The sequence below is a fragment of the Limanda limanda genome, chromosome 17, assembly GCF_963576545.1.
Source record: "Limanda limanda chromosome 17, fLimLim1.1, whole genome shotgun sequence".
NCBI lineage: Eukaryota > Metazoa > Chordata > Actinopteri > Pleuronectiformes > Pleuronectidae > Limanda > Limanda limanda.
Window position 1 is genome coordinate 1,558,877 of NC_083652.1, and position 17,652 is coordinate 1,576,528.

At 40.1% G+C, this 17,652-nt stretch overlaps 2 protein-coding genes and 1 pseudogene across 2 annotated transcripts; all 3 read right to left on the minus strand.

Moving 5' to 3' along the window:
- Positions 1-9,245: 9,245 nt before the first annotated feature.
- Positions 9,246-10,643, minus strand: LOC133022830 (odorant receptor 131-2-like). The gene is made up of 2 exons (XM_061089737.1): positions 10,539-10,643; positions 9,246-10,049 (listed from the first exon to the last, which is right to left on the minus strand). The coding sequence occupies exon 2, from the start codon at positions 10,008-10,010 to the stop codon at positions 9,246-9,248; it is 765 nt and encodes a 254-aa protein (XP_060945720.1). The 5' UTR covers positions 10,011-10,049; positions 10,539-10,643.
- Positions 10,644-12,443: 1,800 nt separating this feature from the next.
- LOC133022831 (odorant receptor 131-2-like) lies at positions 12,444-14,095 on the minus strand (annotated as a pseudogene).
- Positions 14,096-15,741: 1,646 nt separating this feature from the next.
- LOC133022832 (odorant receptor 131-2-like) lies at positions 15,742-16,907 on the minus strand. The gene is made up of 2 exons (XM_061089738.1): positions 16,761-16,907; positions 15,742-16,539 (listed from the first exon to the last, which is right to left on the minus strand). The coding sequence occupies exons 1-2, from the start codon at positions 16,905-16,907 to the stop codon at positions 15,742-15,744; spliced, it is 945 nt and encodes a 314-aa protein (XP_060945721.1).
- Positions 16,908-17,652: the final 745 nt, after the last annotated feature.

Here is a 17,652-nt window from a genome sequence, read left to right on the forward strand (position 1 = left end):
CATGTTCTTGGTCAGAGCATTAGAGAAGCTGTCTTTCTGTACAGCCACAGTGCCCCCTGTCAGTGTGAAGCTGCTGTTGCTCAGCAGGGGGCCCAGAGGGATGGAGGAGGTGAAATTGAGCATCACTGACTCTGACTCCTCGTCACAATAGAAACAGAAAATCACAATGTTTTACAGACAGATACACTGCTCAAAAAAATTAAAGGAACACTTTTTTATCAGGGTATGGCATGAATTCAATTGCACTTTTTTGATAATTATCTGGTCAGTTAAGTAGCAGAGGGGGTTGTTTATCAGTTTCAGCTGCATTGGTGTTGATGGAATTAACAACAGGTGCACTAGAGGGGCAACAATGAGACGACCCCCAAAATAGGAGTGGTTTTGCATGTGGAGGCCATTTCAAGTTTCTCCCTCTTGATCACTTCGACTGGTTTTCCATTAGTGTTGGCTTGAGCTAGAGTCAGGCACGTGCACAGATAGACCCCTAGTGGTGCTCAAGCACCAGCCCTTTTGCCCTGGAGAAGAAAAGTGCCCCTTCTGCTGGAGCTCAATTTTTTCTTCATTCATCAATAATTAAGAATAAAAATTACTCTCTCTGTCATCTTTTCCCCTCAATGTGTTTTGATATCTGACGGGGCATTTATTTGAGTTATTGTGCTCCGCATGTCGGGGCGAGCACCTGCCCCCCAAAATGTCTGTGCACGTGCCTGGCTAGAGTCTGGGGAGGCATATCCATGGAGGGACGCACAGACCTCTACAGGCTAGAGAACGGCAGTCTTACTGCTATTAGGTATCGGGATGAAATCCTTGAACCCATGGTCAGACCCTACGCTGGTGCAGTAGGTCCTGGGTTCCTCCTGATGCACGATAATGCCCGGCCTCATGTGGCAAGGGTATGCAGGCAGTACCTGGAGGATGAAGAAATTGATGCAATTGAATGGCCCTCACGATCACCTGACCTAAACCCGATAGAACACCTCTGGGACATTATGTTTCGGTCCATCAGACGCCGCCAGGTTGCTCCTCAGACTTTACAGGAGCTCACTGATGCCCTTAGACAGATCTGGGAGGACATCCCACAAGACACCATCCGTTGTCTCATTAGGAGCATGCCGCGACGTTGTCAAGCATGCATACAAGCACGTGGGGGCCACACAAGATATTGACATCACTTTTTCACTATGATTTTCGGGGTGTCTATAAAATTGAGCCCTCTGTAGGCTGAAAACTTTTATTTCCATCAAAGATGTGGCATCCTTTTGTTAAGACATTAAACTGTCCATATCAGTATAAATATCCAACATAATTTTTTTTCACAATGAGATCTGATGTGTTTTCAAAGTGTTCCTTTAATTTTTTTGAGCAGTGTACAAACAGTTGTATTCATGCAGCGTTTTATGGTTGAATTCTGCAGCGAGTCATTTTAATGATCACAAATTTCAATATCAAGGCACATTTTCTGAAATGTATCCACACGTGAGAGTATTTGGGTTAAAAACTTTGCGACGAGATCATGCATGTACATTGTATTTTATAATTCTGACACAAAATCCATGCAGGGCTTTATGAAAGACTGTCAGGTTGAAATTATAAGAAATAAGGTAAATGTAAATATTGTAATGATTTATATACAATAAACACAAATAATCTGTAAATATCTACAATCATTCACAAGTATTCAGGATGGCATGGTTCAGTGTTTTAAAATCTGCACTTTGACTCTCTCACAGACAAACACACACAGATGCTGATTTCCTGAATTCCGTTGCTCCTTTGTCAGGAACAGATGAAATGATTACAAAACATGTTTGATTCATTGTAATAAATAGATAGAAAACAATGTTAATAGCTTAGACACGACAGACAGACAGATAGAGCGACAGATAGATAGATAGATACACATACACATGCAGAGACTTCTTTTTTTTTTTTTTAAACTCTTAATTTATAGATAATTTTCATCTTTTAGTACAGGGAGAACAAAAGACAAATACAAAACATTGAACAATTACCAAAATTCAAGGTCCAGGGGTGATCAATAAATCCAAAAGACAAAGTATCAAACCCAGTACTTGCATACAGTCTCACTCATCGGCCAAGTAGGTTTGCCATTTCTGCCATCGTTTTTCACCTAAGTCTTTTTGGAGTCTGACTGAATAAGTCATCTGCTCTAGTACATGTAGTTGTTTTACAATATTAACAAAAGAGTCTGTAGTGGGAGCGTTTTTCTGGAGCCAACATTTTGTGATGGCCTTTTTACTTGCAGCCAGCAAGACCCTAAGTAGGTATATATCCGCTTTACTCAACCCATCTGGCATATTCCAGAGATAGAGAGTTGTGAACAATACATTCATATTAAAGCATAGGACCTTTGAAACAATTTTTGCCACTTCTCTCCAGAAAGACTAGATGGAGGGGCAAGACCAAAAAATATGGGCATGATCAGAAAAGACCTCTCCGCATTCTCTCCAGCAGGCCAGTTGTGCACCAGTCTGTTTGGCCTTTTGCTTGGGGGTTATAAAAAAACGAATCAAGCTTTTCCAACAGAAGTCTCTCCAAGTCCAGGAGTTGGTGGAGGATGACTGCGTTTCCCAAGCGTTCAGCCACATGTCCTCTGTTATCACAATGTTCAACTCTTTTTCCCATCGTTTCACATAGTCTGTAGAATCCTTCTTCAATGAGGTAATGCTATGGTATAACTTGCTTATAAGTCCTTTAATATTCCCAGAGTTGTATGCATCCGTAAATATATGAATAATCGCTGGTGGCTCCGCTGGGTTACAACCTTTCAGCTTTTTACAAAAATAATCCCGGAACTGTAAGTACCTGTAAAAGTCATGCCCACCTAGTCCATACATTTGGCATTAATTGTTAAAGCTATTAAGCTCCCATTTTTTAACAATTTTGCATACAGCCGTAACACCGTAATAGGTCCATTGTTTATATCTATGATCTAGTGATGCTGGTGTGAATTCGGGGTCATACGCTGGCCATCGAAGTAGTTTTATCTGTTTTTGGAGTTCAAATTTTTTAACCACCTCGCCCCATACCTTCAAAGAGCAGTTCACGCATTGGCTCTCCGTATGTAATATCTTTTTCTCCATTCCCACACAACCAAGCAGTGATTGTTTTGGTGCATCTGTTAATGATAACTCCATTGTTTTCCATTTAGCTACATAAGAAGAATTACACCAATATATTAGAGGTCTCAGTTGGGCTGCTAAATAGTAGTCCCTTAAAGATGGGAGGGCCTTGCCGCCCCTATCCTCCGGAAGCTGAAGGGTGGAAAATGTAACCCTCGGTTTCTGTTTATTCCAGATGAATCGTGAAATATGTTTATTCCACTCTCTAAATTGTTGCAGAGGAATTTCCACTGGCAATGATAAAAAGAGATATAATAACCTAGGGAGGATATTCATTTTTATTGATCTAATTCTGCTACCAAAGTCAAGAGCCAACAGGCTCCACCCATCAAGCTCATCATATATTTTCTTGTTAATACAGTTATAGTTAATATTGAATAATTTTGACATGTCTTTAGGCAGACTCACTCCCAGATATTTTATAAAGGGTGCGTTCCAATTAAAACCATACATTACGTTAAGTTCTTCTGTAGGTGTGTAATTAAATGTCATAACCTGTGTTTTATGTACATTTAGGGCATATCCTGAATATTCCCCATATGTTTTCAGCATTTTCATTAATAGAGGCAGGCATGAATTAGGATTTTTTATTGTGATCAATACGTCGTAATACAGACTTATTTTATATTCCTCTCCTCCCATCGATATACCCCCCAATTCCGTCTCCTGACGTATTGCTTGGGCTAAAAGTTCGATGAATAAATTAAATAGGTTAGGGCTGAGGGGGCAGCCCTGCCTGCAACCACGTTGTAAAGTTATAGAATCAGACAGACTGCCATTAACTCTAATTCTCGCAGTGGGGGAGGTGTAAAGTGCCTGGATACAGTGGATAAAATCCTTACTAAAGTTAAATCTCTTCATAACTAAATACAGAAATTCCCACCCAACTGAATCAAAAGCTTTTTCAGCGTCTAAACTGAGCATGATGGCACTAATTTGGTCTTTGTTAATCTGTTCGATGGTATGCAAGGCTCTTATGTTGTCCTGTGTCTGTCTATTCTTTATGAATCCTGTTTGGTCTTCGTCTATTAGCAAGGGCATTAGGGTTCCATTCTCTTTGCTAAAATGGTGGCATACAATTTATAGTCTGAATTTAAAACACTAATAGGTCTGTACCCTTTACAGTCTGCTCTGTCCTTACCTTCTTTGGGGTTCACAGATATGAAGGCCTCTCTCCAGGAGGGAGGGAGAGAGCCTCCTTTTTTAGGATATAATTAAAACTGGACTCCAAAAGAGAGAGCAGGTGGTCTTTCATTGACTTATACCATTCTGGAGGAAAGCCATCCGTGCCAGGTGATTTGTTAGTGTTTAAACTTGAGATAGCTTTCCTTATTTCCTCCTTTGTTATTGGTGAGGTGAGTTTATCATTAGCTTATTTACCTAGTGTGGGAAGGTCTAAGGAGCTCAGAAATTCAGCAGCTGAGTGGTTATTAACCTGTTCTGATTGAGAATATAAAGATTTATAATATCTTTCAAATGCTTTTTGTATGCCGTCCAAATTATTAGTCATTTTATTTGTAGTAGGGTCTCTAATCTTGTGGATAACGTTTTCTGCCTGTTGTTTTCTGAGCCTCGAAGCCAACAATTTTGCAGCCCTAGGGCCAGCCTCGTAATATCTTTGTTTCATGAATCTTATATTTTTCTCCACTTCCTCACCTAATATTTTATCTATTTCCTGTTTAGTATGTCTGATTTGTTGTATAATCGAGGGTTCTTTATTTGTTATGTGTATTTGTTCCAGGTCTCTCAGTTTTTCCTGTATACCAATTAAATTTTGGGTTTTCACCTTTTTAAGTGCAGCTGTCTTGGCTATAATCTTCCCCCTGAGAACAGCTTTAGCTGCGTCCCATAATATACTGGGGTTTACCTCTTCATTATTATTGTCCTGCATGTATAATGCTAAGTCCTTCTCCATTGAACTTCTAAAGGTATGGTCATTTAGCAAACCGGTATTAAGTCGCCACAAAGTTTTTCGCTGTCTACAATCTAAATGTAAAGTTAAAAGGATCCCCGAGTGGTCTGACAGATCACTCTGACCTATTCTGCAATATTTCAGCCTATGTAGATCTTTGTTATACATGAAAAAATAGTCAATCCTTGAGTGGGCTGTGTGTCTTGCAGAGTAGAAAGTATATCCTGGAGTTGAGCCATTCAGAGCTCGCCATACATCAATAAGTCCTAAGTCTGCGTTTTTCAGTCAAATTCCTTCTTCTTGTTCTATTAGTTGTATCTAAAGAAGGGTTCAGAAGTATATTAAAATCTCCTGCACAAATAAGAGTCCCATACGTTTGTGATGTAATTAGTTCAAATATCCGTCTGACAAAGGTTATATTGCCGCCAGGGGGAGCATAGACATTAAATAATGTTACTTCTTTCTGGTCTATTTTTCCTTTTACCAAAACGAATCTATCTTCTCTGTCATTAATTTGAGATATTAATTCGAATTTGACAGCATTTGAGATCAATATAGCTACTCCCCTTCTCTTTCCTTTCTTAAATGATGAGAAGAAGGTGTTTCTAAAACCCATCTTTTTAAGTTTTTCATGTTCAGCACCTGAGAGGTGAGTCTCCTGCCAAAATGCCACATTTATCTTTTCCCTCTTTATTTTAGCTATCATTTTGCTTCTTTTGACCGGGTTATTCAGCCCATTAACATTCAGAGACAGTATATTATAGTGTTGATAATGCGTCAGTCTTACATTTGAAACATTCTTGTTTCACCCCGGACCTTTGGTAATAAACAGTACAATATAGAACAGAACTTTGTAACACAGTGAACTGAACTTCCATCAGAAAAGCTGTCATGTCGCTTTAGACAGTGAGGGGGCTGGCCACAAGGTGGGGCCCTCAGTGGTGGAAAAAAAAGAGAAAAAAAGAGTTTGGTGACTGTCTGTTGCCCGTGGGCATCAGCCTATGTTTTAACTGAACATCATTATAATAAGGTAATGGGGAAATTATGATTAAATGTCTCACTCATCCCTTGCTGTGACCCCCGGTTCCGCTCTGCGGTACTCCTTCAGCTTCTCCCGAATCTGCTTCTGGAACTGGTGCTTTTCTCCGCCGGGTCGGGCCTCCGCACTCTCCCAGGGTAGAAGCCGAGCCAGCGTCTCCTCCGAGATGTCTTTGCTCTTGGTACTGCCGCCGGGGATCTCGCCCACCGTGTATCCTCTCCTCCGCAGGTCTTCGGCTGCTTGTGCAGCGCTGTTGTACGTTGCAGTGCCCGTTTAAAAAAAAAACACGCATTCTTGTTAGTGGAGTCTGGAAACGCACGCCATTATCCCGTAGTATTTTCTTGATGGGTATATATTCCTTCCTTTTGTTCTGCACCTCCATTGCATAATCATGGTCAAAATACACCCGTTTGATTTGGACACGGAGCTCTTTTTTCCAGGCGGTGTGAAGGATCTTTTCTTTGACAGAGAACTGGAGGAAACGAATCACCATAGAGCGTGGCAGGGCACTCGGTGGAGGTTTCGGTGCCATGGCGCGGTGCGCGCGCTCAATCCCCAGTTCACGGCCGAGTTCGCTCCCCAGCTCCGTCTTGATTAAGTTTTCAATAAAAGTCACTGCTGACGTGCCCTCTGTGTCCTCGGGGATGCCATAGATCCTGATATTGTTACGCCTGGAGCGCCCCTCCAGATCGGTCACTTTTTCCTGTAGCGCCCGCTGTTTAGTGAGCAGCTGGGTGAGAGTGTCTTTGACTCCGATGTCCCATCTTTCCATGACGAGCAAGTTTTCCTCCATCTGGCCTACGCGCTCCACGGCCCCTTCAGTTTGGCCTGTCACGTCTTGTATTTTCCGGTTTCCTTCTGATGCAAATTCGTCCATTTGTTTTTTAATATCTTCCCTGAAGTATGTGCGGAAGTCTGAGAGGTCTTTCTTCAATTCGGCCTGAAGCGCTGCCATCCCCTTAGTCATAACTTCACTCACCGCCGTGCGTATTGAATCCAAAGTTTCGGTCTCTCTGCGGTCTCCATCTTGTTTTCGAGATCCGCTAGCTTCGGCCTCCGTCTCGGATTCTCTTTCAAAGTTACTGCGCAGTCCATATCCTCCTTTTTTGCCTTTGTCCCAATCCATCGTCGAAGCGAGATGTTATTTGTTTGTTTGTGTGTAGAATTAATGAGTAAAGATGATTGAATTTAAGGCTGATGCCCGGAGCTCAGTTACAATGCTGCCATACCTGTAGCGCGCCACCGGAAGTTCGCAGAGACTTCTTTTAACTGAACTACAATTATAGACAGGCTTGACATTTCAGGGGCTATGGGGGGGTAACCCCCTAATTAATTATTAAATACTCCTATAAGAAATACAAATCTAACTCTAGAAGACTAAGGCAACTATTTACTCATCAAACTTACCTGTTATTGCGGATCCCCTAAAGTATACCGTACCATTGATGTGACCGTGACGTCATCTGTACGTCCGTTCGGTTTGCAGTGGAGCGTGTGCAGGTAACAATGTCACCACAGCTGGTTATTGTGGTTAGTTAACTATTTCACTAAACTGCATATGATAACAGTCTGGTTCTGCACAAAACTGTTTCTTATAACTTCTTTTTAACTTTAGTTTAAGTTACAGTTTTGCTAACATTAGCAACATTATGTTAAGGGCCAGGTTTTGGACACAGAGGCTGAGACAGGAGTAAAGTCAACTGAGGTTTATTGGAATGTCCAATAAAATAAGCAGGCAGGTAGACAGGCAGGTAAGTAGGATGACAGGCTGGCAGAACTCTGGAGCTGGACAATAATCCAGCTGCTGGTCCTGAGCAGGAAGACAAACAAAGTCAGGACACGTTTCAGAATCTCAAGTTACGATTAGCAGCAGCTAGAACTGACATGAACTGAGTCTATAGTCCGGCGCAGACTGAGAGCAGGGGTGGAGCTTTTAAAGGCAGCTGGTCAATCAAGGCCCCTACTCCAGCACACCAGGTTCTCATCTGCAATTAGCCACGCCACCTACACACACACACCAAGAGAGAGATAGAGAGAGAGAGAGAGAAAGAGAGAGCCTAGTAGGCAGGTGAGGCAGAGGGCATGACACATTAGCTAAGTAGCTGTCCTCGATTTGACCTTTCTTTACAAATATAAACTGAGGATGTATTAATTTACATCATCACAGAGAACCGTACTTCCTTTGAATTGTCTTGTGTGTATTTGTGATCGATTCTCTCCTTGTTGAAATGGTTTAAACCAAAGAGGAGAGAACCGGACGTCCACACGTTTGCTGTTAAAAAAAATAAACCTGTCACAATGTGGCAGAAGGCAGATGTATCCAGGTCACAAAAGGTTTTGTTCGACTGTGTTTGGTTTTGCTCTGATTATTGTGGAAACCACCAGAATCCAGTCTCCTTGATAACCAGTTGTCTTTCAGACGAGTTCTCCTGAACCAGCTGTCTCATTGATATTTGACTACGGTTGTCTGTTGGCTCTTCATGATGGTTTGAGTGATTCTCTACTAACTCCTTTTTTAGATTGACTTGTTCCACTGACTACGTCTGGCACCATAATTATACTTCTACAATCTACTGTCGCAGTGAAAACATTTTTAAATGTGCCTCTGTTTATGTTAACAAGACGTAAGGTTTTCCACAACTTTTTCCTTTAATGTATTAATGAGTTAATTTTGAATTATCTCTTCTTCTTTGTGCCTCTGCGCCTGCAGCAGACACAGGTGTTTGTTATGTTCTCCGTCCCATTTTCATGAGTATGTTATATTTGGCGCAAGGACACTAAAGTTCATCTTCACTGTGACATGGTAATGTTTTGCATCTACACCTCAAGCTGTTATTCTCTACGCCAATGGAGGTTATGATTTCATCAGCATTTGTTTGTCACATGGCAGGAAAACGACTGACTCAGCGAGTGACCTTCTAGTTAAAGATGGTATTTCCTGTCATTGGACTGCTTGGTGGAAGTTATAAATTTGGAGGCGGGGACTCAGGCCTGTCAGTCTGACGTTGTTTTGCTATAATGTAAACATCAACATCGTTGTTAATTTTACATTTTTAATGAAGCCATTGCAAATCCATAGGGTATGATTCAACAGTGTGGACATTTTTATTCAGTCTGACAAAATTCCATTTTTATTGCTATATAATCATTGTTAGTGCTTTGGTGTCACTTTCTTCAGCTTCTCACTGCACCTGTTGCTCAGAAGGTACATCTTGAAGTACTTCCTGAACTTTATGTCTCTCACGCCGTAAATGATTGGGCTCAGGAAACGTGGCAGGATGTAGACGATGAGGTAGTTTGCAAATCTGATCTCCCGGATTCGACCGGGGAAGATGAGATGCAGAACAAGCTCCACACTGGGGGAAATGTAGGAGAGCAGGCACATGAACAGCTGGAGGCCGTGGAGCAGGATGGTGTTCCTGGCTCTCTGCGCCGACATCTTCTCTGTGGCCACAGCTCTCGCTGCAAACAGTATTCGAAAGTAGGTGAAGATCAGAGTCAGAAACACAAAGGAGAAATAGATGATGTCAAACGCTTGTCTTTTATGCACAAGGATCGGGTCTTTGAACAGGTTCTGGCGTAAACACAACACCGACCCATGAAAGAAGCTCAGGGATTCAGTGGCCAGAATCACAAACAGATCTGTGATATCTGGAGCAGCGCACAGAAACCAAATCACCCCGATGACCAAGTACGTTTTTCTCACTGTGCAGATTTGCGAGTGGCGCAAAGGTTTGCAAATGGCAATGTAGCGCTCAATGGCCATGCTAGCTAAGTTGACCGGGGTGTTCCTGGTGGTGAAGACGGCCGCCAGCATGAGGAGGCAGCAGAAAGAGACGTTGATCTTGTAGAAGATGTAGCTTGAGACAAAAAGTGTGACGGTGACGGTCAGCTGGATGGCGTCGTTTATCACCATGTGGATGAAGAGGATATAACGAGGGTCTTCGTAAAAGGTCTGGAGGAAGACAAGTGAAGAGGAAGGGGGGTGAAATGTGTCGGGAACAGCAACAGCTGTTCGTGTAAATTAAATAATTAAAATACAACAGTATCAAATATGAATTGAACATAGTGCACAAAGGCCTGCAACTAACATTTATTTTTAAACAAAAGTTACTCTGCCAGTGATATATTGATCAAACATTGCATTTTTAATCTTTTAAAAAGTACAGAAAAGGGAAAATACTGAAGTAAAATATGTTTTATTTATAAAGGTTGATAAAGTGATTAATTGATTTACAGAAGATTAATTGCCAATGCTTTCAACACTCAGTTAAAGGTTTATGTCACTTATTAATCAAAAATATTAAAATATTTAGTGTTTCCAGATCCTAAAATGTAAGGATTTGATGTTTCTGTCTGTTGTACATCTCAAAGACAGACGTTTAGATTGAAGAATAGAAAATCCCTTTGAGTTTGTTCTCTTGTATGAGTGCGTTTGTTTTACCTGGTGTCTGAAAAACGTGGAAACCAAGGTGCTGTGGATGTAACTGAGGATGAGCCACAACAGAACAACAATCAAGTTCTTCACAAACGCTGTGGTGAAGGTGTCTCTGATGAAGGTGAACTGATTCAGCTGCAGAGGGCGCCAAGTAACAGAGACAGAAAATACTTTTAGAAACACAGAATCCTCAAACTGCAGATCCTAATCCTTCTATGTGGTTCTATCAGCTGACCTGCTTTCAAAGTTTAATCTTGCAGCAGGTCAATATTTAGTTTTTCATGAGCACCAACAGGCTGTGAGTCAGCAGCATCATCCTCTCTTTTAAACTCCCGCACAGACACAGCTTAAGCATGTTGAGGTAATGATTCAAAATCAATTTAATCTTGTGTATCTTATGTGCATTTCTATTAGTAAATTGTCTCTTTACATCAAAATAACAATTTTTCAAAGTCAAAAGAGTTTACTCTTTAATTTCATTTCAAATGTGGATTTGATAAATATAACATGGTGGTAAACTTAACTTTCCTATATTTTTATTTGCATTGGTCTTAAAGAATAAGGTCAAGATTTTAAAACTTAAAAATGAATCAAAAACAAATGTTCAGATCAAAATAAAAAACATTTTCTTATTCCTTTCTAAACGTGTGGCAGTGAGACTGATGCTTCACCAAACCTGATGAGGAAAACTCATGTTGCCTCCCGGAGTCACTGACGAGCTCATGATCGACCTGAGGCAAAGACAGACATGTTTTAATCAGCCTGATAAATCTATCTACAGTCATACAGTCAACAGTTGGTAAATGTGATTAAAACAGCAGCTTTGTGACGCACATAAAGTAGTTTGACCAAGTTTTTAAAAACCTCAAAAACTAATAAAATGTATATAAGTTTTATTTGTCTGTAGAAAATATCACGTTTTTCCACTTAAATGTAAAAGAAATTCAATAATCAAGTTCATGTAAATCTGATATTTTGGTCTTTCAGGTAATTTGAAAACAATGACACTAAAATTCACTTTATTATAAACTACATAAATGAGACCTCTGCTGTATTTGAGATATATGACATTCATCGTTCTGCCATTATTTCCTTTTCACCTTTTGCCTTTTTTGTCTCCTTCACTACCTGTTGAACAAGAGTATCAACTCAAACAACACGCACTAGTGTTTATTTCATTTGTACTAACTAAAGCTGATACGTTAAAGGGTTTTAAATGTGAACATATTATTCATGTCCATTAGTTTATTATAAAAACAGTTTAACATTAGTAAGACCAATCAACATGCAGTTTTAAAACATGAAACAGAAACGCAACTGACAACAATATTAGTGTGAGCTTTATCTTAAATGAAGTGTCAACACAAATACAACAGTCATAAAAGTCGGAAACACAGGCTGTAAACTCGTAAGATTTATCTCTTATTATTATTTATATTCACATTTACATTCTTCCTGATAAAAGAGTAACTAGCAATGTAAAGAATGAATTAAAAAAATTGACATTTAACTAAATCTTGAACTGAACTGTGTAAAATGGTTCAGCAGAGAGTTGCAGTCTGCAGTGTGCAGCTGCCTCACCCCCCCCGTCCTGTTCCTACCTGTGTCCAGGTCAGACACTGACGGCAGATGTCTCCTCACACCGGTCTTTATAAACACGTCAGAGTTCATCAGAGAAAAGGAAAACATGGTAATAAAGGAGGGAGTAGCTTGTGACGGTTATTTTGACGTCAGTGAGATCGAAGCATCTTTTATTTGTCCTGTGATATGTATGGTCTTGATTTGGCTTTAGAACAGTGTCTCCATGAAGCTATGGACGCATCGTAGCCTCCTGCGGTGACACAGTTGTCCTCCCATTGTGTCAGTCTACTTATTGATTAATCCATCAGTTACTGTCTCAGTTTCTGAATTTCACCATTGGTCTGATTTGTTTTTATTGAAAATGAAAATGTTTATTACAAAGCGTGGCAGGATCTAGGCAATGACGTAGGAGGAAAAGCGTATGGTCGAGTAGTTCTGGAGCAGCAAGTAGATCAGACATTGTTCAAACATGGGTCTCATATAAACAATCATGTATAACAGCAACTGAGAGCTGTGGAGCAGAATAGTGTCTCTGCCTTTTTTAAAGTCTACAGTCGCTCCCTTGGCAGTGAACAGAATCCTGAGGTACGTGTAGAAGAGCACGAGCCAAACAAAGACGAGCCAAACAATGTGTGATGCGTCTCTCTTCTTCAGGCTGTAGGTGCTCCTGAACACCATGTCTCTGACACAGAACGCCCTGGAGTGGAAGAACTGCAGAGGCTCAGTGACCAGGAGGATGAAGAGGTCGGGTAGGATAGAAAGAGCACCCACAGCCCAGATCAGACCAATCAGGATGTAGGTGTTCCTGACGGTGCAGATCTGACCATGGCGGAGGGGATGCAGATGGCGATGTAGCACTCGTTGTAGAATAAAAGTGACTCTCAACAAGTCACAAAAACAAACTTATAGCTTAAATATAACTCAAATATTTGGTCACTTTCTGAAGGGTGAGCGAAACCCTGAAGAGATCTGTGATGCTCTTAAATCTCTGAAAGACACATTATTATTATTGTGCTCCCGGAGAATCTGAACTCACCTTCAACTTTATATTTCCTTTTTTAATAATTTAATTTCTTCTCCGTAGCTTTTCATTATTTTATTTATTTTTTTACTAGTTTATTATTCTGCTTCTCATTTTTGATAATAATACCATGTTTACCCCATATCTGTGAACAGTAGAACTGTTGTGGTTTGAGTTAAGATTTGGACCCCAAAGCAGACACGAACGAGAAGTTGAAGGTAAATGACCAGAGTTTATTGGTAGGAGAGGTAGATGCAGGCTGGAGCGGCAGGGTGCTGGCTGGCTTGGAGATCCAGGGTGAGACGAGGATGAGGAGCCGAGCAGTAAGGCACACGAAGATTCTGGGTAGATGAAAAGCACAAGGGTTAGTAGACATCCAAGAAGACACAAGGGTCAAGAGAACTACAGCGAAACAGCTACCGGAGTAGACGGTATAAACTTGCGCTGAAGTTGTGAGAAGACTAGGCTTTTATGGAGGGGATGATGAGCTGAATTGGGAGCATGTATGCCTCGTTTGCTGCAGCCAGGAGCCTGCCACACAACCTGAAAAGGGAGAAAACAAGAAGGGAAGGAGTAGACATAACAAACAAACACAACACCAAACACAATCCTCACAAGAACAAGTCTGATAAGGTCATGACAAAGTTGTGATACTGAATATGACTGAGGCATAAAAACAGGAATCCAATTAATTAAATAATTATTGTTTAGTTTTGCTTCGGAGAAGCAACTTTATTTTTCTCGTAGAAATTGTTATAGTTTTTTGTTCCCTTTATTCGGTTGATTAAATTCTTTGAACCTGGATATTGACGTGTGGCATACGTCTCTTTCTCTCTCTCAAAACCAAACATGAAGCTTGTTCTCACAGTCTCAGCAGTTTGTCCTCTGGAGGAATATTAAAGCGGCTACTCTTCAGGTGAAAGTGATCCTGAACGTAACTGTGCACAGATATCTTTGTCATATATTTAAATTATACGTCAGATAAAGTTCTTCACCATAGTTTGTTCTCTATGAGACAAGACGCTTTTAAATACATTTGCTTCTTCTGAATATTTTAAATAATAATAAATAATCTGTTCGGGAAAATAAATAATGAATTGTTTAAATAACATGTAATTATTTAAATCTAATGTGTCACAAACTCTTCAACTCATTCTTCAGTTCTTTCGTAGCAAATAGTCAAATTAAAGCCACAGCTGTTTGTTTTTTTGTTAAGTGACAATGTGTCGCTGTGACGAACTGAATCTCTTGCTCCACTCAGCTTAATGAAGCTCTACACAGAGTTTCCACACAGAATTTTAACTCTGCTCTTCACTGAGTTCCCAGTCTGCTCTACACTAAGTTTCCACTCTGCTCTACACTGAGTTTCCATTCGGCTCTACACTATTAATTAATACAAAACTACTCACAAACACTTGAACGAACATCAGTCTGATGATAACTACCTGAAATTACAGGAACCATGAGAGAGAAACATTTATATCACATGTACTATGATTTCTTCTTTTGGTCCATGGCCCATCTGCTAACATGGAAGATGCAGGTTTAAGAGATGTACTGCAGTCAGCCACCAGGGGGCATTTGAGATGGTTTGGCTTCACCTGCGGGGAGCTGTCATTTTGTCCCTGGTATGACAGTAGGGTAATTCATTGAATATGTCCTCCCTCCTCACTCTGACTTCCGCTCACTTCACACGTTAACGGTTAACACATATCGGAAATTATAAGAACACGTAGAGTAGGTTACTTTGAGTTTCTTTTATTTGCTCTAGTGCACTCAGCTCAACTGCCTCACACAACACCACACAACACGAGACGAAATGAGACGTGTACGACCAGGAAATCAGGATTCATGATCCGACATCTTCCGTCATGATTAAATACATGTTTGTATGAACCTTAATCTGAATTCTGCAGGTTTTTATAAGATCAGTTCTACATTTGAGTGATTAGAAAAGGGCAGAGGAGAAACACCACTTGCTGACCAGCGGAGTATTGCACATCAATGCAGTGGTGCTGCTAAGAGAGGGGGGGCACCCTGACACAGTAAAGGTTTGCCTAAGTAGAATATTATAGGTGCAGCACACAGGTCTAAACTGAACAAATGTCTGTTGTAGTCTGATTTCTGAATTGAAAACCTCATTTTGTACAGAACACACAACAGTAATAGTCTATAATACTTTTAAAAGCACATTCTATGAAACAAATGAGTTCAGATTTATCTGAATGTACTGATGAAAAAGCAGTAATGACTGAGGATTTGATTTATAATTAGATAATAATTATTTTGTTATATTGAGATGCATTGACTAGGTGCATGTGAATGGTTGACTGCTAACTCGTGAAATAAGTGAAGATGCACATTTCTACTGCACCCCCGACTACACCTGACACCTGCACCAAGTGGACGATGCCAGCTGTAAATCACATAATTCAATAATAATAAAACAATAATAATTCACTTAATGAACATCAGCTGTTTGAAGAAGACTTGAAACTAGACACTGAGACAATCTCCTGAATGTTTACTGACTTTATAAAGTCAGAACGAATTTGTTCTCATATTCTCCATTTATAATTAAAATCTGTTTGCATAGCAACATGAACTTCACCACGGTGTGATGGTTGATCTCAGTTTACATATCAGGTGCTTTTTCAGGTGCTGTCTGAAAGTCTTGTCTCGTAGCCCATAAACGATTGGACTGATAAATCTAGGTAACACCTGAATGATGATATAAGAAACAAAAAACACGTGTACAAAATTTTGGGGGAATAAGTTCAACATAGCATTCCTTATAACGTGGGCTAAATAGGTCAGCATGCACAGCAGCAGCTGAAAGCCATGAAGCAGGATGGTTTTACTTGCCTTCTTTGCATCTCCATTTCCTGATTTACTCACTTTAGCAGCTTTAGCAGCAAGGAAGATCTTGATGTAAGCGTAGAGGAGTGTGAACCAAACACCAATCAGGTAGATAATATAGGAAACCTCCCTCTTTTTTACACTGACAGGGTGTCGGAACAGGTTGTTCCTCTCACAAAAAATAGTAGAATGAAATAACTGTAGGGGCTGTGTTGACAGAAGGATAAACACATCTGACAGAGCAGAAACTATGTTCATGGCCCAAATCCAACCTATGAGAATGTATGTTCTTCTGATGGTGCAGAGCTCCGCATGTCGCAGTGGTAGACAGACGGCGATGTAGCACTCCACCGCCATGGCAGCTAAATTCAATGGCGTGTTGAGGGTGGTGAAGATGGCAAGGGAGATGATGAGGCAACAGAGCGTAGCTTGAATCTTGTAGAAGACGTAACTAAAGAAAAATAGGCTGATTGTTGCAGTGAGCTGAATCATATCGTTCAACACTAGGTGGATGAATAAGATGTAACGAGGATTCAGGTAAAATATCTGGAAGAGAGGAGAAGAAACAGAAGTCAATGAAACTCTCCCCTGTTAGTTTATCTTTCTACCTGAAATCCCTGATAATATCAATGATCATGATAATAATGATACTAATAATAATAATAATAATAATAATAATAATAATAATAATAATAATAATAATAATAATAATAATAATAATAATAATAATAATAATAATAATAAAAGACATTAAGAAGGATTCTGACCTGGTGTTTTCTGAAGGTGTGAATCATTGTGCAGTTGATGTAGTTGATGGTCAGACCAAGAGCCAGAAGGAACACATTCTTGGCCACAACTGTGCCCTGAGAGTCTCGATAACTCGTCACATTAAAGTTAGAAGAGGAGGAATTCATGGTGACGATGTGAGGATCCTGTAACTCTCTTTTACAGGGAAACATTTTAAATATTTTCAGGTCGTGTTAAGATTGGTCCTGTAAATTCAAGCTTTAACACATTCTTCTTTGGACCAAAAACCAAAGGAATACCTCCGATCAGCCGTTCAAGTTATCATGCACAGACCTCTAGTTTCAATCTGACACCAACATTCACTCTGACAGACGTTGTCATGCTAGAGCACTTTAAAAAAACATGCCTGCAGGGCCAGATACGGAATAAAAATACACACTAGTTACGTTTATGGATTTGCATTAAACATTTTATAAACCAGAAACAGATACGGTGTGCTTATTGGAAAGGATGCAGCATGATATGATAGTAAGTTCAGAAACATTGTAATGAAGGCAGGGATCACAGATGTTACGCTGACAGATGTGAGCTCATCGTGAAGAGATGGACTGATTTCCTGAAACTTGCTCTGTAACAGCAGAGCTGAATCAGTTCTTTTGTTTGACGGTAAAACCATTCAAACCCAATAATATCCATCTCAAACACATACCTACATTTGTACAGGTCTTGAAGGTCTCTTCAAACTGACAAAATATGGTAAATCAAATGACACACGCTTGATGTAGGAGACACAAAGTAATTATTGTTGCATAACAAATGCTGTTGTTAGATATTATCTGCACATGCATTTAAAAAGGGTTCCAGCATTATTGACAACTTGATAATAAGATACTGCACTGAAACAGTGGGATA